The sequence below is a fragment of the Mesoplodon bidens genome (assembly GCF_964165515.1).
Source record: "Mesoplodon bidens genome assembly, chromosome: 7".
Lineage (NCBI taxonomy): Eukaryota > Metazoa > Chordata > Mammalia > Artiodactyla > Ziphiidae > Mesoplodon > Mesoplodon bidens.
The window spans coordinates 54,276,649-54,302,398 of NC_138164.1; the positions used below are offsets into that span (position 1 = coordinate 54,276,649).

General features: G+C 36.1%; 1 protein-coding gene across 7 annotated transcripts in view; it reads left to right on the plus strand.

Moving 5' to 3' along the window:
* SBF2 (SET binding factor 2) overlaps window positions 1–25,750 on the plus strand; it is a 469,332-nt gene that overhangs the window by 201,087 nt on the left and 242,495 nt on the right. For 6 of the 7 annotated variants that reach the window (XM_081239230.1, XM_081239229.1, XM_081239233.1 and 3 more), the window contains exons 3-5: window positions 4,872–5,009; window positions 23,099–23,221; window positions 24,533–24,643. In XM_081239230.1, coding sequence (XP_081095356.1) covers window positions 4,872–5,009; window positions 23,099–23,221; window positions 24,533–24,643 — 372 coding nt within the window. The remainder of the gene's footprint in view (window positions 1–4,871; window positions 5,010–23,098; window positions 23,222–24,532; window positions 24,644–25,750) is intronic. The other variant, XM_081239231.1, reaches the window with a different exon arrangement.

Consider the following 25,750-nt stretch of genomic DNA (forward strand, 5'->3'; position numbering starts at 1 on the left):
CTGGTCATTGAGTGAAGCTGGGTGTTGGTGTTGAGATGGAGATCTCTGGGAGATTTTCACCATTTGATATTACATGGAGCTGGGAGGTCTCTTGTGGACCAGTGTCCAGAAGTTAGGTCTCCCTCTGAGGCCCAGCACAACTCCTGGCTGCAGCACCAGGAGCCTTTCATCCACACAGCTCAGAATAAAAGGGAGAAAAAGTAGAAAGAGAGAGAGAGGGAGAGAGGGAGGGAGGGAGGAAGAAAAAGAAGATAAAAGAAAATAAAATAAAGTAAGATAAAATAAAGTATGATAAAGTCAAATAAAGTTATTAAAATAAAAAATAATTATTAAGAAAAAAAAATTTTAATAAGTAAAAAAAAACCCAAAACCGGACGGGTAGAACCCTAGGACAAATGGTGAAAGCAAAGCTATACAGACAAAATCTCACAAAGAAGCGTACACATACACACTCAGAAAAAGAGGAAAAGGGGAAAAAATAATAAATCTTGCTCTCAAAGTCCACCTCCTCAATTTGGGATGGTTCGTTGTCTATTCAGGTATTCCACAGATGCAGGTACATCAAGTTGATTGTGGAGATTTAATCCGCTGCTCCTGATGCTGCTGGGAGAGATTTCCCTTTCTCTTCTTTGTTAGCACAGCTCCCGGGGCCCAGCTTTGGATTTGGCCCCGCCTCTGCATGTAGGTCGCTGGAGGGTGTCTGTTCTTCGCTCAGACAGGACGGGGTTAAAGGAGCCGCTGATTCGGGGGCTCTGGCTCGCTCAGGCCGGGGGGAGGGAGGGGCACGATGCGGGGCTAGCCTGCGGCGGCAGAGGCCAGTGTGACGTTGCACCAGCCTGAGGCGCACCGTGCATTCTCCCGGGAAACTTGTCCTGGCAGTGGCGGGCTGCACAGGCTCCCGGGAGGGGCGGTGGGGATAGTGACCTGGGCTCGCACACAGGCTTCTTAGTGGCTGCAGCAGCAGCCTTAGCATCTCATGCCCGTCTCTGGGGTCCGTGCTGTTAGCCGCAGCTCGAGCCCATCTCTGGAGCTCCTTTAAGCAGCGCTCTTAATCCCCTCTTCTCGTGCACCAGGAAACAAAGAGGGAAGAAAAAGTCTCTTGCCTCTTCGGCAGGTCCAGACTTTTCCCTGGACTCCCTCCCGGCTAGCCGTGGCATGGCGCACTGACCCCTTCAGGCTGTGTTCATGCTGCCAGTACTCTCCCTTTGCTCCGACCAAAGCCCGAGCCTCAGCTCCCAGCCCCGCCTGCCCCGGCGGGTGAGCAGACAAGCCTCTCGGGCTAGTGAGTGCCGGTTGGCACCAATCCTCTCTCCGCTTTGCCCTCCGCACCCCTGTTGCTGTGCTCTCCTCCGCGGCTCCGAAGCTTCCCCCCTCCGCCACCCGCAGTCTCCGCCCGCGAAGGGGCTTCCTGGTGTGTGGAAACCTTTCCTCCTTCACAGCTCCCTCCCACTGGTGCAGGTCCCGTCCCTATTCTTTTGTCTCTGTTTATTCTTTTTTCTTTTGTCCTACCCAGGTACATGGGGAGTTTCTTGCCTTTTAGGAGGTCTGAGGTCTTCTGCCAGCGTTCAGTAGGTGTTCTGTAGGAGTTGTTCCACGTGTAGATGTATTTCTGATGTATCTGTGGGGAGGAAGGTGATCTCTGCGTCTTACTCTTCCGCCATCTTCCCCCAGCCTCCTCCTTGTTCACTTTCCTATTGTTGAGTTTTTAAAACTCTTTGTATGTTTTAGATGACAGTACATTATCAGATACGTGTTTTGGAAATATTTTCTCCTAGTCCTTAGCTTGTCTTCTCATTTTCTTGACAGTGTCTTTCACAGAGCAGAAGTTTTAAATTTTAATGAAGTCTAGCTTATCAATTATTCCTTTCTTGGTTCATGATTTTGGTGTTGTATCTAAAAAAGTCATTGCCAAAACAAAGATCACCTAGGTTTTCTCCTTTGTCATCTTCTAGAAGTTTTATAGTTTTGTGTTTTACATTTAGGTGTACGGTCCACTTTGAGTTAATGTTTGTGAAGGGTGTAAGGTCTGTGTCTAGATTCATTTTCTTGTATATGAATATCTAGTTGGTCCAGCACCATTTGTTGAAAAGACTATTTTTTCTCCATTGTATCGCTTTTGCTCTGTTGTCAAAGTTCACTTGATTATATTTGTGTGGTCTGTTTCTGGGCTCACCATTCTGCTTCATTGATCTATTTGTCTTTTTGCTGACTGGTACCACACTGTCTTGATTACTGTAGCTTTTTTTTTTTTTTTTTGCGGTACGTGGGCCTCTCACTGCTGTGGCCTCTCCCACTGCGGAGCACAGGCTCCAGACACGCAGGCCCAGCGGCCATGGCTCACGGGCCCACCCACTCCGCGGCATGCAGGATCCTCCCGGACTGGGGCACAAACCCATGTCCCCTGCATTGGCAGGCGGACTGCCAACCACTGCGCCACCAGGGAAGCCCCTACTGTAGCTTTATAATAAGTCTTGAAGTCAGATAGTGTCACTCTTCCAACTTTGTTCTCCTTCAATATTGAGTTGGCTATTCTGGGTCTTTTGCCTCTCCATATAAACTTTAACATTAGTTTATCAACATCCATAAAATAACTTGCTGGAATTTTGTTTGGGATTGCGTTGAATCTGTATATCACACTGGGAAGAATTGAAACTTGACAATATTGAGTCTTCCTATTGATGAACATTGGAATTGCTCTCTCTTTCTCTCTACTTAGTTCTTCTTTGATTTCTCATCAGAGTTTTGTAATTTTTCTTATATAGATCTTGTACATAATTTATTAAGTTTATACCAAAGTATTTCATTTTGGGGGGTGCTAATGTATGAAGATTGTATTGTGTTTTTAATTTCAAGTAACAGTTCATTGTTGGTGTATATAGGAAAGCAGATGGCTTTTGTATATTAACCTTGTATCCTGGAAAGTTGCTGTAATTGCTTATTACTTTCAGGTTTTCTACATAGACAATCATGTCATTTGGGAAAAGATAGTTACGTGTCTTCCTAATCTGTAAACCTTTTATTTCCTTGTTTTGGCTAATTGAATTAACTAGGACTTCCAGTACAATTTAGAAAAGGTGTGGTAAGAGGTGACATCCTTGCCTTGTTCCTAATCTTAGCTAGAAAGCTTCTAGTTTCTTATGATTAAGTATGATGTTATCTGTAGGTTTTTGGTAAATGTTTTCTGTCATGTCAAGGAACTTCCCCTCTATGCTTAGTTTGCTGAGAGTTTTTATCATGAATGGGTGTTAGACTTTCTCAAATGCTTTTTCTGTATCTATTGATATGATCATGTACTTTTCTTGTTTAGCTTCTGGATGTGATTAATTGACTTTCAATGTTGAACCAGCCCTGCATACCCAAAATGAATCTTATTTGGTCACGGTTTGTAATTCTTTTCATACATTGCTACATTCAATTTGAAAATATTTTGTTGAGGATTTTTGCATCTGTGTTCATGAGAGATATTGATGTATAGTTATATTGTAATTTCTTTTTCTGGTTTTGGCATTAGGGTAATGCTGGCTTTATAGAATGAGTCAGGAAGTATTTCCTTGGCTTCAGTCTTCTGGAAGAGATTGTAGAGAATGTTTTAGTTTCATCCTTCAGTGTTTGGTAGAATTCACCATGAACCCATTGTGGCATCATACTTACTTTCTATTTTGGAAGATTATTAATTCAATAATTAATAATTCATTTTCTTTAATAGATATAGGCCTTTTCAGATTGTCTACTTATTCTTCTGTGAGTCTTATCAGATTATGTCTTTCAAGAAATTGGTTCATTTCATCTAGATTATCAAATTTATGGGCACAGAGTTATGCATAGTATTCCTTTATTATCTTTTTAATGTCCACAGGATCTATAGTGATGTCCCTTCTTTCATTTCTGATACTAGTAATTTGTATCTTCTTTTTTATTTTTAGTTTGTCTGGCTAGAGACTTGTCGATTTTAATGTTTTTTTTCAAAGAACTAGCTTTAGGTTTTGTTGCTTTTCTCTATTGATTTCCTGTAATAGATTTCACTGATTTCTGCTCTAATTTTATTATTTTTTTTTCTTCTGCTTACTTTGGATTTAATTTGCTCTTCTTTTTCTAGTTTCCTAAGATAGAACTTAGATGACTGATATTAGATTTTTCTTCTTCTCTGTGAATTCAGTGCTATAAAATTCCCTTTAAGCACTGCTTTTGCTGAATTCCACAAATGTTAAGCTGTATTTTCATTTAGTTAAAAATATTTGAAAATTTCTTTTGAGATTTTTGTCTTTGATCCATGTATTACTTAGAAGTGTGTTGTTTAATTTCTGAGTATTTGGAGATTTTCCAGATATCTTTCTGTAATTGATTTTTAGTTTAATTTTATTGTGGTCTGGGACATGCATTATATGATTTCTATTCTTTTAAATCCATTGAAGTGTATTTTATAGCCCAGAATGTGGTCTGTCTTGATGAACAAGATATCTTTTTCATTGTACTGAATTGAAGAGTCTTAGATTAATGACGATATTTAAAAATAATTCTGTTTTCTGTCCATGGTAGATACTGAGCACTTTATCTTCAACTTATTTCATGATTTATTCTAATGGTGCAAAGTTTTCATCTTAGTTCTCTGTTCCTACATATGCCAACCCCAGTCTCAGAATGAGTGGCATCTGTGGAAAATCTAGGCTGTCTTCATAAAACGCATATGCACATTAGTGAAAGTATTCTACATCATGAATCTGCAAGTGATTTTTAAAAAATATTGGCTGAAGTAACATATCACATCTGGAAATTTTTTTAAATGGGGAGACATTTCTCAGGAATTTATAACTAATAAATTTACCTTATACTTTTAAGATGTGACCTTTTTTTTTTTTTTCTATCTCATTTAGTTTTGTCAGCCTGGAGGGTGGCAGCTGTCCAGAGAGAGGAAGCAGCCAACGTTTTTTGTGGTGGTCCTGACAGATATTGACTCAGATCGACATTACTGCTCATGCCTAACCTTTTATGAGGCAGAGATCAATCTTCAGGTACAGCAACTTTTCTAGCCAAATTACAGCCAAAGAGACACCATTTAGGAATCTTTTTATTATGCCATATTTGTTTTTGTTAGAATAGCAAGTTTGAGTTCTATGAGCTATTTTAAAATGACTGAGGTACTATATTGTTGAAGAGAGCAAGATGGTAAAGTTATTGTCCAAGTTTAATTGTTCTTCTTTAAAATATTGTTCATAATCTGCATACTTCTAAGAATAGCATCTCTGCAAATTGGTTTATTAAGAAGATTTGTATCCTCTCCTGATGAACCTGTGGTTTTTCCCTTTCAGTCTTTCTCCTGAGGTGTCTTTCACAGAATATAGAGCGTTTAATCAGAATGTTTATAAATCACTTATCACAATGCTTGATATTATTTTTTAAGTGCTGAAGTAACTGTTAACTCATTATTATTAGTGGTGGTAGTATCAAAATGATGGGACTGACATTAATAGGCTAGAACTATAGAAATTATAGGGTCTTTCAGAGAATTAGCTGGGGTTCTCTCAGTTTCAAACAACTGGATCTACTGTCTCTAATTTATTCAGAAAAGGATTTATGAGAAAGTATTGGGTAGTTTATGTAATTTCATGGGTAAGGGGTGAGCAGGGAACCAATTCTGTTTACTAGGAACTGCCTAGCTTGGGGCTGTTCATACTTTTTCAACCTTTTATCACTTGACACTTACGATGTTGGGTACCAGACAATACAGCCTTCACAATAATCACACCAAAAAAATCCTTTCTCCCATGTGTAGCCACTGTCACACATTGGTGACTTCTGCTTTAAGTGTCATATGGGTTGTTTCCTTGTGTCAGTCAGATTGCATGCAGATCCCCCCCACCAAAGGAATCAGAAAAACTTTGTTGTTGTTATTTGTTTCTTTGTTTTGCTTTCAAGGCCCAATAGTATGAGAAGGAAACTATAAAACAGTTTGCAGGATGTTGTGTGAGCCAAATGCATTATCTGCTGTGCTTTCTGCTACATACAGATGAATGAGTATCACCACCAGGGAAAAGGATTGGCTTGCTTTCTGAAATGACCTCACAAAGGAGCATTTGTTATTTTTGTTATTTTAATTAAATGCCAAGATCTGAATTTTCTGGATGCAGAAATTTCATTTTTCAGTACAAGAGGAGACAAACCACCTTTCATGGTACAGACTCACATTATCCAAGTTCATTAGACTGATGTATTAAAACCAGCATGCTAGCTTTTTAATTTACAGTGATAAGTTAAAAGGTTATACAAAACAAAATATACATTATCTATATTATCAGCACATTTTCTCCTTGTTGTCAGATCTTTGTGGGAAGCCATATCAAAATCAGAAGCATTTTGATTGTGGAATCAAACTAAGGAATATTTGATGTCAAATATTTAACACCTGCCAGATTAACACAGCCCATTGTTTATACAGTTGACCCTTGAACAACATGGGCTTGAACTGCACGGGTCCACTTATACACATATTTTTTTCAGTAACTATATACTACAGTACTGCATGATCCATAGTTGGTTGAATATGTGGATGCAGAGGGTCAACCGTAAAGTTAATATGTGGATTTTCGACTGCACAGAGGGGTCGGCGCCCCTAAACCCTGCATTGTTCGGGGCCAACTGTTTTTGAAATTAGGGATTATGTTGTCAATTCAGACAGAGAACTTAGATGTCTATGATTCTAGTCATTTCTGTCCTGATTAGCGTTCGGGTGGATGTTGCCAACAAATAGCCGATCCAATCCCATTTTGGTCAATTCAGTCTAAATAAGAAAGAATGTTCTCTTGTTGAGAGCCTTGCTGTCTTTTTCAGGTGACCCTTCATTTCTCTGTTGATCCTTTGAACATAAGTCAGTGCTGAGAATGCAGTATTTTCTTTTATTTCCATATTCTTGAGGGTACCTCTTTACAACTCCCTAGGATTATCTAATGAAACGAACTGTGAGTATTTGGGTTCTTCTTCTTCTCTCCATCATTACCAACCCCTTACCCCCCAAATAAACTCACAGAAAAGTAATACATTAAGACAATGTAGGGGGTTCCAGTCCAAGATGGTGACATAGGAAGCTTCTGAACTCACTCCTATGGGCACACTGAATCCACAGCTACACACGAAGCAATTTCTGCTGAAAGAAATCCAGAAACTAGCTGAGCAATTCCTATATAGCAGGTAAACGAGAATATACCCACACTGAAGTGAGTAGAAAAGGCTGAGATGCAGTCTCACCATAAATGTCCCCTGGCAGAGAGACATGCAATTGCAAAGCAGCTTACAACTTCCAGCTCCTCCCCTGAGGTGTGAAAGGTTTGGACCCAACATCTAGCCCCCATCTTTTTAGACTTCCACTTGAGGTGAGGACCCAAAAACACCTAGCTCTGAAAAACAATGGGGCTTTTATTCATGAGACCCACCAGACTATAACAAGCAAAGAGTTCTTAATGGGTTTTCAAGGATTTGCTGTGGCTCAGCATGAGGAAGCAGAAAGAAACACCCATCTCTCAGTCTTTGCCTGAAAGAATCCTGTTTGCATACTTTAAAAGCTACTGCCTGAGGGTCAGGTTTCTAACTTAGCACACATCTAGGAGCTAATTTTGATTCTCTTTGGAGACCAGGGATCTGGCAGGTGCCATCTCTGTTCTCTCTCTAGCCTGCTCCAGTTCACTGGTTTCTTCTTGGAAAGAGCTTGTGCACATGTCTGGCGCCCCAGATTTTGCAGCTGCTGCCCAAGGGACACACCCTTTTAAACCTTTGACTCTGTGGCCCACAGGACTTGAGCTCCCAAGTCCCACAGGAATGTAGCAAACGAAGTTCTTAACTGGCTATCCCCTAAGGCTCAGCGCAGAGGGAGCAGACAGAAACACCCATCTCCCAGTCTCCACTGAAAGATACATATTTGTATACATTAAAAGCTGCTTCCTGAAGGTCTGGCTTCCAATCCACCTGAATCTAGGTGCTGACTATGATCCTACTGTTTGGAACATTATCAGGTATTGGTATACCCTCAACTACGGTGAGCATTAAGAATAAAGTAGGCTGCTTGGACCATCATAAAGATTTGAGAGACAACCAAGAGCTAGGGCAGGTTTGAATAATAAGGTTCATCTCCTACAAGAGGCCACTCCTTCAGGACTAGGAGAGGTTGATGTTTTAAATAATGCATAGAAACCAATACAGAGAGTCAAGGAAAATGAAGAAATAGGAATATGTTCTAAATGAAAGAACAAGGTAAAACCTCAGAGAAAGACCTTAATGAAGTGGAGATAAGTGATTTACCTGATGAAGAGTTTAAAATAATGGTCATAAAGATGCTCATTGAGCTCAGGAGAAGAATGGATGAACAAAGTAAGAATTTCAGCAAAGAAATAGAAAGTGTAAGAAAGTACCAAATAGAAGTCACAGAGCTGAGGAGTATAATAAGTGAACTGAAGAATACAATAGAGGGGTTCAACAGCGCACTACATGACACAGGAGAGAGGATCAGTTCACATGAGGACAGGACAGTGCAAATCATCTAATTAAAACAGCAAAATGAAAAAAATGAAAAAGAATAAAGATAGCTTAGGGACTTATGAGATAACATCAAGCAAACCAACATTCGCATGATAGGGGTCCCAGGAGGAGAAGAGAAAGAGAAAGGGGCAGAAAACTTACAAGAAGAAATAATGGCTGAAAACTTTCCTAACCTGGGGAGAGAAACAGATATTCAGATCCAGGAAGCCCAGAGAGTTCCAAATAAGATGATCCCAAAGAGACCAACACCAAGACACATTATAATTAAAGTGTCAAAAGTTAAAGACAGAGAGAATCTTAAAACAGCAAGAGAAAAATAACTTGTTCATAAAAGGGAACCCTGATAAGACGATGATCAGATATTTCAGCAGAAGCTTTGCAGGCCAGAGAAGAGTGGCAAGATTTATTCAAAGTGCTGAGAGAAAAAAAACTGTCTATCAAGAATATTCCACCTGGCAAGTTGTCCTTCAGAGTCGAAGAAGAGAAGAAAGAGTTTTGCAGACAAGCAAAAGCTAAAGAAGCTAATCACCACTAGACTGGCCTTACAGGAAATATTAAAGGGACTTCTTTAAGCTGAAATGAAAAGGTGCTAATTAGTAACAGGAAGACATATGAAAGTATAAATCTCACTTGTAATGGTAAATATATACTAAAATAAAGATAAATAAAGAATTTTGAAACAGCAAGGAAACAACAAATTGACAGTAGTAAATACATACTGATCAATAATTAATTTAAATGTAAAATGACTAAATTTTCCAATTGAAAGATGTAGAGTGGCTGAATAGATTAAAAAAAAACCAGGGCTTCCCTGGTGGTGCAGTGGTTGGGAGTCTGCCTGCTGATGCAGGGGACACGGGTTCGTGCCCTGGTCCGGGAGGATAACACATGCCGCGGAGCGGCTGGGCCTGTGAGCCATGGCCGCTGGGCCTGTGTGTCCGGAGCCTGTGCTCCACAACGGGAGAGGCCCCAACAGTGAGAGGCCCGCGTACCGCAAAAAAACAAAAAAAACACCACAGAGACCTAGAACAAAACTCACTTCAGCTTTAAGGACACACATTGACTGAAAATGAAGGGTAGAAAAAGATACTTCATGCAAATGGAAATCAAAAGAAAGCTAGGGTAGCTATACTTAATATAAGACAAAATGACTTTAAACTAAAAACTGTAATAAGAGACAAGGAAAGTCATTGTATAATGTTAAAGTAGTCAACTCATCAAGAGAGTGTAACACTTTTAAATATTTATGCATCTATTATCAGAGCACCTAAACATACAAAGCAAATCTGAAGGTAAAAATTGATAGCAATACAATAATAGTAGAAGACTTAAGTACCCCACATTTAACAATGGATAGATCATCCGGACAGAAAATCAATACAGAAAACTGGATTTAAACAGTATGTGAGACCAGGTGGACCTAACAAATGTATATAGAATCTTCCATGCAACAGCAGCTGAATAAACATGCTTCTCAAGCACATGTGGGACATTCTCCAGGATAGGTAATGTGTTAGGCCACAAAACAAGTCAATAAATTTAAGAAGATTGAAATCATATCAAGCTTCTTTTCCAGCCACAAAAGTATAGTACTAGAAATCAATTACAAGAAGGGAACTGGGAAATTTACAAATATGTGGAGGTTAAACAACATACTACTGAATGGGTCAAAGAATAAACTAAAAGGAATAAAAAAAATACCTTAAGACAAATGAAAGTGCAAATACAGCATACCAGAATTTATTGGCTAAAGCAAAAGCAAAAGCAGATATAAGGGGGAAATGTATAGCAATTAACATCTACATTAAGAAAAGAGTAAAATCTCAAATAAGCAACTTAAGTTTACACCTGAAGGAGCTAGAAGAAGAAGAACAAACTAAGCCCAAAATTAATAGAATGAAGGAAATAACAAATATCAGAGTGGAAATAAATGAAACAGAGTAAAAAGACAATAGGAAAAAAATCAGTGAAACAAAGAGTTGGGTTTTTTTGAAAAGATAAATCGACAAACCTTTAGCTATACTCAGCAGGATAAAAAGGTAAAGGACTCAAATAAAATTAGAAATGAAAGAGGAAATGTTAGATTTGATACCACAAAAATACAAAGACTCATAAGACTACTATGATAAAATACACACCAACAAATTGGACAGCCTAGAAGAAATGAATAAATTCCTACTAACATACAACCTACCAAGTCTGAATCATGAAGAAATATAAAATATGAACAGACCAATAGTAGTAAAGATATTAAATTGGTAATCAAAAACGTCCTACCAAGGAAAAATCGAGGACCAGATGGCTTTACTTGTCAATTCTGCTACACATTTAAAGAAGAATTAATAACAATCCTTCTCAGATTTTTCCCTCCCCAAAAAAAGAGAAGAGGAGAAAACACGTTCAAACTCATTTTACAAGGCCAGCATTACACTGATACCAAAGACAGACATGGGCACTACAAGAAGAGGAAACTACAGGCCCTGATGAACATAGATGCAAAAATTCTCAACAAAATAAAGGCAAACCAAATTCAGCAATACATTAAAAGGATCATATACCATGAGCAAGTGGGATTTATTCCTGAATGCAGGGTTCAACATATGCAGATCAGTGAATGTGATCCACCACATTAACAAAATAAAAGGATGAAATTCATATGATCTTCTTAATTGATGCAAAGAAATCTGTCAAAATTCAACATCCATTCATGATAAAACTCTCAACAAACTGGGTATAGAGTGAACATACTTAAGCATCATAAAGGCCCTTTATGACAAGTCCACAGCTAACATCATACTCAGTGGTGAAAAGCTGAAAGTTTTTCCTCTAAGATCCAGTACTAGTCAAGAATGCCCACTCTTGCTACTGTTATTCAACATAGTATTGGATGTCCTAGCTAAAAGAATTTGTCAAGAAAAAGAAATATAAGCCATTCACATCAGAAAGGAAGAAATAAAACTGTCTCTATTTGTTGATGACATGATATTATATACAAAAAATCCTAGAGACTACCAAAAAACTGTTAGCACTAATAAAGGAATTCTGTAAAGTCGCAGGATACAAAATTGATAAACAAAAATCAATTGAGTTCCTATACACTAACAACAAATGATCAGGAAGAGAAATTAAGAATATAGTCCTATTTATAATCACATGAAAAAGAATAAATACCTGGGTATAACTTTACCAAGTAGGTAAAAGATCTGTATCCTGAAAACTGTGTGAGACATTAATGAAAGGAATTGAAGAAGACACATATAAATGGATGCTAATGGATTGGAAGACTTAATAATGTTGAAATGTGCAGCTCTAAGAAATTTACAGATATGGTGCAGTCCCTATCGAAAGTCCAGTGGCATATTTCACAGAAATAAAACAGAATCCTAAAATTATATGGAACCACAAAATACTCTGAATAGCCAAAGTATTCTTGAGAAAGAAGGTTAAAGGTGGAGTCACACTTCCTAATATCAAAGTGTATTACAAAATTTTATTAATCAAACTGTATAGTATTGGCATAACAACAGACATGTAGATCAATAAAACAGAATACAGAGCCCAGAAATAAACCCATGTGCATATAGTCAATTAATTTGCAACAAAGGAGCCAAGGATATACAGTGGCGAAAAGATAGTCTATTTGATAAATGGTGTTTGGAAAATTGGACAGCTATATGCAAAAACAAACAAACAAAAAAACAGGATCCCTATCTTACACCATACACAACAATAAATTCAAAATGGATTAAAGATTTGAATGTAAGGCCTGAAACCGAGTAAGTTCTAAAAGAAAACTTAAGGGGTGAGCTCCTTAACAAAGGTCTTGCCAATGACTTTTGGCAAAAATAAGTGGGACTGCATGAAACCAAAAGCCTTCTGCACAGCAAAGGAAACTATTAACAAAATCAAAAAGCAACCTGCTGAATGGGAGAAAATATTTGCAAACCACATATCTGTTAAGAGGTTAATATCCAAAATATATAAAGAACTCATGCAACTCAATAGCAAAAAACCAAACAATCCAATTTTTAAATGAGAAAGGACTTGGATAGACATTTTCCCAAAGAAGTCGTACAACAGGTACATGAAAAGATGCTCAACATCACTAATCATCAGGGAAATGGAAATCAACACCATAATGAGATATCACCTCATACCTGTTAGAATGGCAATTTTCAAAAAGATAAGAGGTAACAAGTGTAGTCAAGGCTGTAGATAGAAGGGAACCCTTGTGAACTGTTGGTGGAAATGTGAATTGGTGCAACCACTATGGAAAATAGTATGGAGGTTCTTAAAAAAATTAAAAATAGAACTGCCTTATGATCCAGTAATCCCACTTCTGGGTATGTATCCAAAGGAAATGAAAACAGGGTATCGAAGAGTTACTTGCACTCCCACGTTCATTGCAGCATTATTCACAATAGCCAAGATATGGCAACAAGCTAAGTGTCCATCAACAGTTGAATGGATAAAGATGTTTTATATACATGCATACATACATATGCACACACACATATATATTTCATACATACATACACACAATGGAACATTCAGTCATAAGAAAGAAGGAAATCCTACTGTTTATAACAACATGGATGGTTATGCTAAGTGAAATAAGTCAGAGGGTGACAAATACTGTATGGTATCAATTATATGTAGAATCTTAACCAAAAAAAAAAAAGTTAAATTCAAGAGAAATAGAGAGTGGAATGGTGGTCACCAGGGGCTGAAGCTTTCTAGAAATAGGGAGAGGTTGGTAAAAGAATACAGACTTTCAGCTATAAGATTAATAAGGTCTGAGGATCTCTCGTAAAACATGATGACTACAGTTGATAGCACTGTATTGTATGATTGAAATTTACTGAGCGTAGATCTTAAATGTTTTCATCTCCCCCCCACACACAAAAAAAGTATCTAAGGTGATGGATGTATTAATTAACTAGATGGAGGATACCTTTAACAGTGTATCCATACGTCATATCACCACTCTAAATATCTTAAAATGTTGTCAATTATACCTCTATATACCTGATTAAAAAAGACAATTTAGCAGGTGTAAAGAGATTCTAGGAAGCCCAATTTAACTTACAGAAATCAATACAGGATGACATTATAGCAGGCATTTTTGGAGAGGTTCTAGGAAGTCTTGGATATTTTTCAAACTTTTCACTTGGAAATAATTTCAAACTTACAGAAAAGTTACAAGAATATTGAAAACATCTATATACCCTTTACCTATATTTGCCCATTTAAAATATTTTGTCCCATTTCTTTATTATCATAGATATTAATTCTCTTTAATAGACCCATCTCCCCTTACTCCCTCTTTCTCCTTACACACGCACACACACACACACAGACATTTTTTTCTGAACTATTTGAGACAAATTTGTGTGCATCATTTCCCTTTGCCCTAAAGTCTTCAGTGTATGTTTCATAGGAATAAGTATTTTCTTATGTAAACATAGTATGGTTATCAATATCAGAAAGTCAATATCAATACTATACCTTTATCTCATCTACCATCCATTCAATTTTGTCATTTGACCTAATGCTCTTTATGCTCCCCCCCCTTTTGGTCCTCCAGTACAGGATGTAATTTAAAATTCTGTATTTAATTATCTTTTGTCTGTCTTAGTCTGGAAGAGTTGCTCAGCCTTGGACATTTTCAAATAATGCAGGTCCCAATGCCCCTTTTAAATAGAATGCTTAATATTTTTTGTTTTTCTGATGTCTCTCACTTTAGATTCAGGTTATGCATCAGTAATTGGATTACTACCAACATTTGGAATACTAAGTGTATGTCCTACTAAGGGCACACATCTGGAAATAACACAATGTCTGTCTGCTACCCACCTGCCTTACTGATGCTTTTCTTTTTGAGTACCTAGTCTGGTGATTGTCAGATATCTCCATTGTATAGTTGCTATTTTTTTTTTCTTTGCTTGCAACTAATAAGCCATGAGTAGTAAGATACTTTAAGACTATGCAAATATTCTACTACTCATTAATTATCCCCCCTGCCAGATTTAGCATTTAGTGATGATTCTTGCCTGTGCCAATTTTTATTATGATGGTTGCAAAATGATTATTTTCCAACTATGCACACTCTCTTCCTGTACCTTTACCAGTCAGCAGTTGACATTTTACGTTTTCTGTCTTGTCTATCTATGAGTTACAGATTCATGTATTCCAGTTTCTTTTTTCTTCAGTAGTATATAATTAATGGTTTTCACTGTTTTAATGCACAGATTGTCCAAGATTTGACCAGTGGGCAACCCTTCAGAGTGGTCCCTTTGTTCTCTTGACAAGCCCCATCAGGGTTTTTTTTTAGCATTTTTAAACTTTCTTGCATAACAAGCTGATCCAGGATCATCTTTTTCCTTCCCTTCCTCAACCTTGAAATCAGCCAATTCTTCAAGGAGCCCTGGCTCATTTGAGTAGGGAATAATATTAAAAACCAAGATTAGGGTTCTTGTATATTTGGAATCAATGTTTCAAAATTATTTTTCTTTTTAGCTCAGATATTTTCCTATTTGCCATTTTAACTGGACCAAAACATTGTAATTTATTTAGTATTTACAATCACCTTACAGAAAGTTAGAGTCTGCTTCATATGAGTTTTTTAAGATTCTGAAAATGTAAATAAGTTATAAGAGTTCTGGCTCCTATATAAGTTCACTTAGGTAGTAGACGCTAGCCAGAATTATGTAACAGCTTTTCTGTGTGAAGAACAGAGAGATAATATCTTTTGGAATTGGTCCAAAAAATGGTAAAAACAATGAGCTAATATTTGAAAAAGATAATATTAAAGCCCAGATGATGTTCCTTTCTAGGTCATCATTAATGTTGTTCCCGTTTTCGATGTGAACAGTTAATTATGTACTTTAAAAAAAATGTGTTTTTTCCATGCCGCGGAGCAACTGGGCCTGTGAGCCACAATACTGAGCCTGCGCGTCTGGAGCCTGTGCTCCGCAACAAGAGAGGCTGCGATAGTGAGAGGCCCGCGCACCGCGATGAAGAGTGGCCCCCGCTTGCCACAGCTAGAGAAAGCCCTCGCACAGAAACTAAGACCCAACACAGCCATAAATTAATTAATTAATTAAAAAAATTTTTTTAAATGTGTTTTTCTTTTATTTTTGGATCATATCATCAATTCAAAAATAGATCTTTTAATTCTCATTTGGTGTGAATTACTTCATACCAAATATACTATGGCACATTATTTGGAAGCCTAAAGAAGAGGAACTTAGGGATACAAGCTATCCAAAGTATAATTGTACAACTTTAAGAATGTTGGCTCTTATCTTTCTAAGATACAGTAACACTGTCAAAAATCACAAGCATTAAACTTTTGATAACATATTCCCAGAATTATCCAACTAGGCAATGTGATTATAAAATTTTTTAAGTAATCAGTAAAATACGATAGATGTGAGGTTGCTTTATATGACTTACCTTAAAAAATGATAGACCTGTCTAAATTTTTTATTTAGTTGTATCAGTTTGGAGTCTTTTAATGTGTTTGTAAACGTGTTTATGAACCAATAATGATGCAGTTCAGACTAAAGACATTTTGGTATGTTAGCAAACGAAATGTGATCAAAGAAAAGAGGTGAAATCAATAAATGTACTTCGGAATGACATTGACATATAGTAGGTGCACAATGAAGGTTTTATTTTCATTTATTATGGAAATTCTGAAACAAATAGAAAATTTAAGTGAGTAGTATAATAAATCCCATTACACTTGACCCAGCTTTAAAAATTATCAGCATTTTGTCAATCTTTTAAAATCTAAATCCTTGATTTTTTTTTTTTTTTTTTAGGGAAAGACATTTAAAAGCAAACCCCAGACACCACATTTCACCTGCAAATATTTTAGTATGTATCTCTAACTGGTAAAGGCTTCTTTAGATTACCAATCTGCCATTATAATTTTTTTTTAATTTATTTTTTTGTGGTACGCGGGCCTCTCACTGTTGTGACTTCTCCCATTGCGGAGCACAGGCTCTGGACGCGCAGGCTCAGCGGCCATGGCTCACGGGCCCAGCCACTCCGCGGCATGTGGGATCTTCCCGGACCAGGGCACGAACCCGTGTCCCCTGCATCAGCAGGTGGACTCTCAACCACTGCGCCAACAGGGAAGCCCTATAATTTTTAACAAAATTAATTACAATTTTGAATAACCCCTTAATATTATCTAATATCCAACTTACATATTTTTAAATTTTAAAAAATTGTCTCAAAAATGTCTTGGTTTATTCGAACAAGTTCCACACATTGTATTTGGTTGATATTTCTTAACTTCTTTCTGTAACAGTCCCTCTTCTGGGGGTGGTAGAAGAACTGGGTCATTTGTCCTATGGGATGCTCTATATTCTAGATTTGGCTGATTAATTCTCCATGTTATTTTTTAACTTGTACCTCTACTCTCTATAGTTTCCATAAAGTAATATTTAGATCTAGAGGCTTAATTGGATTCACGTTCAATTTTTAAAGGAAAAATTGTACTGTACTTCCTATTGTGTTACATCAAGATGAACTTATTTTCTGGTTGTTCTACTTTTAGTAATTTATGATTGATTTGTGGATTTGGGGTAGTGCCAGCCTTTCACTTAATAGGTTGGGATCTATTGATGATCATTGACTAAATACCTTATTTCAGTAGGAATTGCAAAAGATAATTTCCTCATACTATTATTCCTTCTGAATTTATTGACTGAAATTCAACTATTAAAAAGAACTTTCAATGACCACAGTTTGATAGAGAAGACAATTGTTTCCCCTTATTTTTAAAAATTTTCAAAATAGTAGATTGGTACCCTAGCAATCTTCAGTAGTGACCAATTAAAAAATTATCATTATGAACTCATGGATTTTTGTGTATTTGTTGAGTTTCAATCAGCTGCGATTTTTATTTATTTTGATTCTGTTAGTCTTTGACAGATTCTTTACTTTTTGACTAAGATGAATAGTCTCATTTTGTACATTTTTCTGGCCCAAATATAGAATGTCATTTCTCCAGGGAGTCCTGGTTTCCTTTACTAGAAAATAGTATTTAATAAGTTCTTGATTGTATAAATGAATTATGAACACTGGTATGATGCTTAGTACAGTGTCTGGCATGTAGAATATATGTTACAGTTATTGTTTTCTTTTATATTCTCATATTAATTAGCCTAGAACTGTGGTTCTTAAAGTGCAGTCCCTGGATCAGCAGTATCAGTATCACTGGGGAATTTCTTAGAAATGTAAATTCTCAGACCTACTGAATCAGAAATTTTAGGGGTGAGACCCAAAAATCTATTTTAGCAAGCCCTCAGTGATTTTGTTGCACACTGAAGTGTGAGAACCACTGGTCCAGAGTAGAAGTTCCTAACTCATCTGGTGCGAATGGGCCACAGGCATGCTGAATAGTTTCTTAGCGCAGCTGTAAAGCACCCTAGCTCCCAGCAGTCTTGTCCATTTTCTAATCTTTTCAAATCTTATTTTACTTTATGAAATGTGAGAATTAGTGAAACAGATGTTAAGTATAATATATTTATGAAATAAACATTGTATTCACCTAGCCTCCTAAGGATATAGAACACAGGAATATATACATATTTCAGTTTCGTACATTTTCTGTCCTAAAATAGCTTGTGACAGCCTTTCTCAGCATGTGTTCCATAGGGCACTAGGTCCTCTTGATGCTCTGTAATAGAGGGTTTCAGTGATCCAGTAAGTTGTAGAAATAACTTATATTATATCTCCTTTGCTTGGCATTGTAGAAATAATATTTGCATATCAAAGTCTGAAAAATCCTGCAGTAAAGAAACCTTTTTAACTTGGCTTTAACTTACTGTTTCCAAAATGTTTTGATTAGGAGATCTTTTTTGCTAAGCAGTATCTGTTAGCTTCCAGCAGAAAACACTTTGGAAAATGCTGCCTTATGAGTATATTTTTTAAAAAAAATTACAGACTATGCACCACTTAAAAATACGGAGCTTTCTGGGTGGATATATAGTAACCCTACAAATGAATTTGTCCTACCTTTGGAATACTGTAGCACACAGGAGCTGCTGAAGGAGGAAATATCAAGATATTCTCTTTGCTAGAGGTAAACTGGATTCTGAACTGAAGACTAGTGGCCTGATTTGTCTGAAGCCTTGTTATCCTAAAATTTGTATGTTTCATGTAGTCATTATTTTCCAGACCAATGCAAGGATAAACTAGGTTTTGTCATATAGACGTGTCAACATGATTAAGGGATTATTTGGCAAGAAATGAAGAAGTTTGCTGGGGGAACTATGGACCTTACAGAATTTTGCAACTCCTTAAAACTTATTTCCAATTTTGGAAAATCTTAAAGTCCTTAAATTGCTTAACTGAGGCAACTCTATATAATGGTACACTGTAATAAATTACTTATTTTCAAAAAGGAAATGCAGAACTGGAAGTTTTTTACTTGCATAATTCCGTTCATCCTTTTAAAATGACTGTTTAACAAAATTTTGTAGGGAGAGTTAGTATGAAACAGTGTTGTTGAAAATGAACTTAGCACAGATGATATTGGATGCAACTAGTCTTTTCAAGATAGAAGAGACAGGAATCAAGCATCAGGAGGACAACAGAGATGAGACTGAAGTATTTGACCTGAGTGATAGGATAAGCTTCTTAAAGATTGTGCCTATCTGCTATATGGAGTCATTCCATAAAGTCAGTATTCTAATAATTTTTAGCTTTTTGATCTTAGGGTATGTTTAAAAGGCAGTAGTACTTTTAGGGCAGATTGCTATGGTGGGTACTAATTTATCCCATATTACTGAAGCATGAAGACTATGAGAGCTACATCGAATGTAAACTACATAGAAGCTGGGAATCCCACTAGCAGATGTGGTCCGTAGTAACAATAGGTAGAAAAAATATCAATAAATGGGCAAGTTGTGGCATGTGCTTATGATACGTATAAGAGATAAGGTCACATTACAAGTCAGTGTGAGGCAGTTCAGTAAACAGTATTTAAGGTAAATTTGTATCTTTAATGGGACCTACTAAAACCAAGGAATAATCTTAGCTTAGAAGAAGGCTTGTCAATACTGTTCAATGAGATAAAATACGTGAAAATGTTTTATACTATAAAATGTTAAATTTCCAATCATTATTACAATATCTATTACATTTGTGTTCTGTGTTTTTGATTTCCTGCTTATTGTTAAGTTTCTCACATCTTTTTGACATGTGAAAATCTGTCATTGTAAAATGCAAAACAAAGTTAGTAACACTACATAGTATTACACAAAAGGTATTCTAGCAGCTATAAAGAAGAGGCACTATTCCCTTACATGATAGATTGCTTATAGAAAAATTTAACCAAAACCACGTCATTACTATCTCCTGGAATAAGCCTTATTATAAACAAGAATTTTTTTTAATCAAAGCAGTACATTTTGGTTTGAATAAAGGAATATGAACTTTCTCTAAACTTGGGACATTGTATTCTTACAGGAGAGCTATTGGAATTAAGAATAACAGCATCTTATGATTTATAGCACATTTACAAAGTAAAGGTCAAAATCTATAATAAAAAGTGATGTAAAGACTATGGCTGAGTCCCTTTGCTGTGCACCTGAAGCTATCACACCATTGTTAATTAGCTATACTCCAATATAAAATAAAAAGTTAAAAAGAGATGTAAAGAAAAATGGAATTGGGCTTCCCTGGTGGTGCAATGGTTAAGAATCCGCCTGCCAGTGCAGGGGACACAGGTTCAAGCCCTGGTCTGGGAAGATCCCACATGCCACGGAGCAACCAAGCCCGTGCGCTGCCACTACTGATCCTGCACTCTAGATCCTGCGAGCCACTACTGAGCCCGCCTGCCACAACTACTGAAGCCTGCGCACCTAGAGCCCGTGCTCTGCAACAAGGGAAGCCACCGCAATGAGAAGCCCGCACACCGCAATGAAGAGTAGCCCCTGCTCGCGGCAACTAGGGGAAGCCCGCACGCAGCAATGAAGACCCAAAGCAGCCAAAAATAAAATAAAGCAAAAAAGAAAAAAAAAATTTTTTAATTAAAAAAAAGAAAAATGGAATTGTTTTTATTTAATATTGATTAACATTATATCGGGCCTTTTTTCTTTCTTGTTAATCATTATTCCAGTTAGTGAATATTTAATAAAAGGATAGCTTTAAGAAATGACCAATGCATTCTATTTTATGTTTAGGTTAATGCAGGTTAATGGTCATTTATATGAAATGGTTATGCACTTACTCAAGCTGACTTCTCATGGTACTCTAGGGCATGTATCACGATCTCATAAAATTGTGGATAGCTTTATCTCTTTCAGGAATTTTAGTCATTCTTCTGTCCTGAAAGGACAAAATTTGTTAGTAATCCATAAAGAATATGATTCATTAAGTGTGGAAATCTTTGGTAAATTCATATTCATCACGTTTTTATTATTTCTAAGAATTCCAGAAACCACCCAACCTAATTTTAGCTTTTGCTTTGTAACAAATGAAAATCTTTCAAGAGCATATGGATCTTATCACACATAATAAAAAGTAAACAGATATTTCCCTTTGGATATGTGCATTCCATAGACATCTAATACTTGGTTACATTTCACTGTATAGAAACTACACGAGCTCCAAAGGAGATAGAAATACAGTTCTTGGCCTCCACAAGTAGGGGGAAAACGCTTCCCTTGGTAAAATACCCAGAAAACTATTCTAAGAAAATTCATTCCTGCATGAATGCAGTGAACAAATATTAAGTAAGTATCAACTATGTGGCCAGCTCTTGGTTTAGTAACCAGGAAATTACCAGTGAACAAAACAGAAATCCTGGTCTTTGTGGAGCACATTCTAGTGGAGGAGATAAACAAACCAGAAAACAAATATAGGTGAAATAATATGTTGTCATGCCATGGAGAAAAATAAAATATATTTTATTTTTATTAAGGAAGAGGATATAGGGAGTGTTAGGGCATTGCAGTTTCAAGTAGGGTGCCAACAAAGGCTTAACAGAGCAGAAGTTTGCTTGAATGAAGACCCAAGGGAGATGAGGGGAATTATTTATTGTATCTATTCCAGGCAAAGGAATAACAAAGTGCTTGAGACCCTTATGTGGGAGCATGCCCAGCATGTTGGAGGAGCAGCAAGGAAGCAAAGTGGGGCTGAAGAGGAACAGAGGAGACTAAAGGAAGCTGTTAAAATAACCCAGACAAGTGATGATAGTGGCCCACAGTACTGTGGTAGCAGTGGAGGTGGTGAGAAATCAGGACTGCTGACAGTTTGGATACGGGTTATGAAAGAGAGGGGAATCAGGATTTTTGATTTGCTAGATGGGAGGATAGAATTTCCATTAACTGAGATAGGGAATACTGTGGAGTTTGGGAAGAAAGGTTGGAGCTGTATTTTGGACATGTTTGAGATACCTATTAGTCATCTAAGTGGAGAGGTCAAGCAGGCAGTTGGATATGGCATTTTGTGGCATGTGGGAGAGAGGTTTGGCAGGAGAGATAAGTATGAGCAAATGTGTGACATGTTGATGAACTGTGCTAAGAATTAATAGTAGGAGAAAAATCAGTAAAGGAAAGGCTTCAGGAAGGAAGATAATTCCTAAGCTGGACCTTCGATTAATGGAAAAGAAAGAGAAGAGGATTCTAGTTAGGGAAAATGTCCTAGCATCTTAGAACATTATATAGAAATAAATCTGAATACTTTACTACCTTGGTTTCTTTTTCTTTTCACTTGGAACTTTTATAGTGCGTCATATAGTATTATGGAACAATAGGTGCACAGGAAATATTTGTTGACTAATAAATGAGAATAATATTTTTCAAAGTTTATTTTATTAACTAGTATTTAATCACTGAACATTTAGGGTTTTAAAAAAATTCTAGATATTTTTATTGTGCTAAAATATGCATAACATAAGCTTTACCATTTCAGCCACTTTTAAGTGTACAGTTCAGTGGCACTAGGTACATTCTGAAACTCAGTTTTGTGTATAAAAATATCCTCTGTTTTCAAAAGATCAGCATTGTTGCTTCTGAGCAAAAAGAATTCAGAGCTGATTGGGCTTTACTTTTAAGAGCAATGAGTATTCTGCAACATAATCCTAAATGATTATCGCTTTTGTTTGAAAGATTGGGAGAAGTCCAAAAAACAAAAATGAAAAATAGTGCCTTACTTCTAAAACAGATTTTTTCTTTCCTTGAAAACTGAATTTCCATTAAGTGAGTGTCATTTGTATTTGTATGGGTCACTAATGAATGTGTCTTATTTACCTTTGATTACTGGTACCTCACACAGAAACCAAATGCTCAAATAAAACTGTGGTATATATCTGGAGCTTAAGGAGTTTTCAAAAATGAAATAAGTATGCCCTGTTTCATAATTTCTTTGCCTACTTGCTTCTCAGATTCCTCTCCAAGTATGTTTATTTTTAGTTTGAGTTTTGTAAATTATATTTTGTAATTAACTTTGGATTTTGTAAATTACATGAAAGTGTGTGATACGTCTATATTTTGTGAGTTATAAACCTAAGAAATTGTCCGTCTGTTGATTACAGTGTCTCTTTCTTTAGGGAACAAAGAAAGATGAGATTGAAGGTGAAGTGGAAGTGTCTGGTTTAATTCAGCCTGCAGAAGTGTTTGCTCCCAAAAGCCTGGTGTTGGTATCCAGATTAGATTATCCAGAAATTTTTAGGGTAAAGAACTCATAGTTGTCATTATTGATTCATATTATTGTATAAATCTATTTTGAATGAACCACGGTAACAAATTCTTTGCATCTAAAATATCTTTAAATTGATTAGGAATTCATCAATAAAATAAAATTACTGTGAACAGAAGAAATGTATTTCATGTTGGATAAAATAAGTACGTGAGTAAGTTAATATGCCTATTTAAACTTCTAAGGATGTAGTGTTTGTTTTAAAATAGGTCCCATCTTTACTGACTCCAAAATTTATGAATCCTAAAGAAATCATTTGATTACCTGTATCAAATTTAAAATGCATTAGTAATATAACAACTTAGTGTATTTTTATTGATCTTCTTTTTAGGAGTCCAGGTTCAAGGAAATAGGATAAGTATTTGTGATTTCAAATAGTTGTGATCATACTGCTATCCATATAGCTCTAAAATATTGTTTACTTCCAGATATTTTATTTTTTTAGATAGTTAGAATTTGCAAATGTAGAAAAAATTTACTTTAGTTATAAATACATTTAAACTTTGCAAGAAGAGGGCTTATTTTTCTTATTTCAGTGTAATCTTTAATAATAGTAATGTTGACCATTGTCCAGAGTCACAGATCTTCTTTGGAAGGTGTAAACTATACCTTAAAATTTCTCAAGGATTTGGGAAATTGATACATAATTTCTGGAAAACTTTTTCATATTGTTGAGATTATATATATTCTTAGTGTCAAGATTTCAATGACAGTGGCTAACTCCTAACAGATACTAATTTTTTAGTTATAAGTTTTAATAAACTGATAGATTCATATGATTACATTTTATCTTCCACTTTACCACCTACCTTCTTCTGAGCTTAAAGTGTTAATCACATCTTGTCTCTATTTTGCTGTTCTTTGTAATAATTCACATAAGTTAAGTTTTTCTGTAGAATAAATGTTCTGAATTTATAAGAATCACAAAACAAGATAAAGTTTCTAAGTTTTTATCTTGAAATTTGGAGTTCTGCAAAATAAGTTGAGACAGAAACAGTTTTAAGCCCTACAAATTTGCTAGAGTGGTTATCTAAGCACAAACACCTGTTTTACAAATTATGGATTTCTGCTTTTTATAAACTCATCTCAAAAGCTCATTTAGAGCTTCTGGTTCTGGAGGAAAATTTAATAAACTTAATAACATTTGCTGCTTAAAATTTATTCCATGGTCACTGTAGAATCTACTAGGTTCAAAGAGAAATTTTCCTGGAAGCAGATGTCACAACAATTTATTTTTAGTGCTTGCTTTTTCCATGAAATAACTACATGCATCTTTTCTTTTCAGGCTTGCCTAGGTTTGATCTATACTGTATATGTGGACACTCTGAATGTCTCCTTGGAAAGTCTCATTGCAAACCTGTGTGCGTGTCTTGTCCCAGCGGCTGGAGGGTCTCAGGTAAATAGAATAAAAAGGGAGATGAAGAGGGCCTGCTTCTCTTCTCCTCTCCTCCAATAAATTTAGTTTATGAATAAAAGGAAAGAAAGAATTCTTCAGATATTTTCATTTTAAAGACGATCTTAGTTTAATTAAGCATTGTCCCTATGGTCTGCCTTCTAGAGACTCAAGATTCCATTCTTAGGTCATAGGGTTAATTTTAACACAGGGTTCACCTTTCACATAGCATAGTTAGAAGTCATATTCTGCGTAATTTGAACTCTAGCTTACGCTTTCTTGGAAATACACTTTTTAAAGTTGAACTTCAAATGTGTTCTTTGTACCTTTCTTATTATTCCTTTGTATGGTTATGCCTCATTTTATTAACTTAAAAATTTTTTCAGTGATAAAAATTAGGAGGTAACATTAAGAAAACTTCTAATATAATTCTTTGTAACATTATAACTACTTCTGGATAGATTAATTCATTTCTTCATTTCCCTGGATAAAAGCAATTATATGTGGTCCTAAAACCATTTTGTATGTTGTGTGTAATCTTTAATAGAATAGCTTGCATTTAAGCTTCAAAAGAGGAGGGCTTATTTTTCTCATTTCAGTTTGCTACCTTTAGTAATGATAATGTTAACCATTGTCCAAAATCACAGACCTTCTTTGGAAAATATAATCTATACCTTAAAATTTCCCAAGGATTTTGTCATAGATTGAGCCCATGAGGACATTAACCTCTTCTACTGAAATAAAACTTTCTCAAAGTGGCATGTTTTTCATCTTCTGTATGTCCTGAAATTTTTATATTCGTCTCTGAAGTAGAAAAATGAGAACTTCAGTTGCTATGACTTAATATTTCTAGAGAACTTTTTTTTTAAAGGCTCCTTTCCTTAAGTCCTAATATTGATTAGCTGATCACTTATTTTGCTTCTTCTTTTGTAATACTGAGGAAAAGGACAGCCCTCTAAAAATTACAGTTTTTTATCCTCAGTCTGATAGAGATGTTACTTATAGTAAAAATGGCATCTTTTTTCCATGCCCTTTGCCTTTTTAGCTGTCTCCTGTCTTTCCTAGCGTCTTTTGGTTACTCTTAAGGTTTTTTTCCTCCTGCACTCTCCT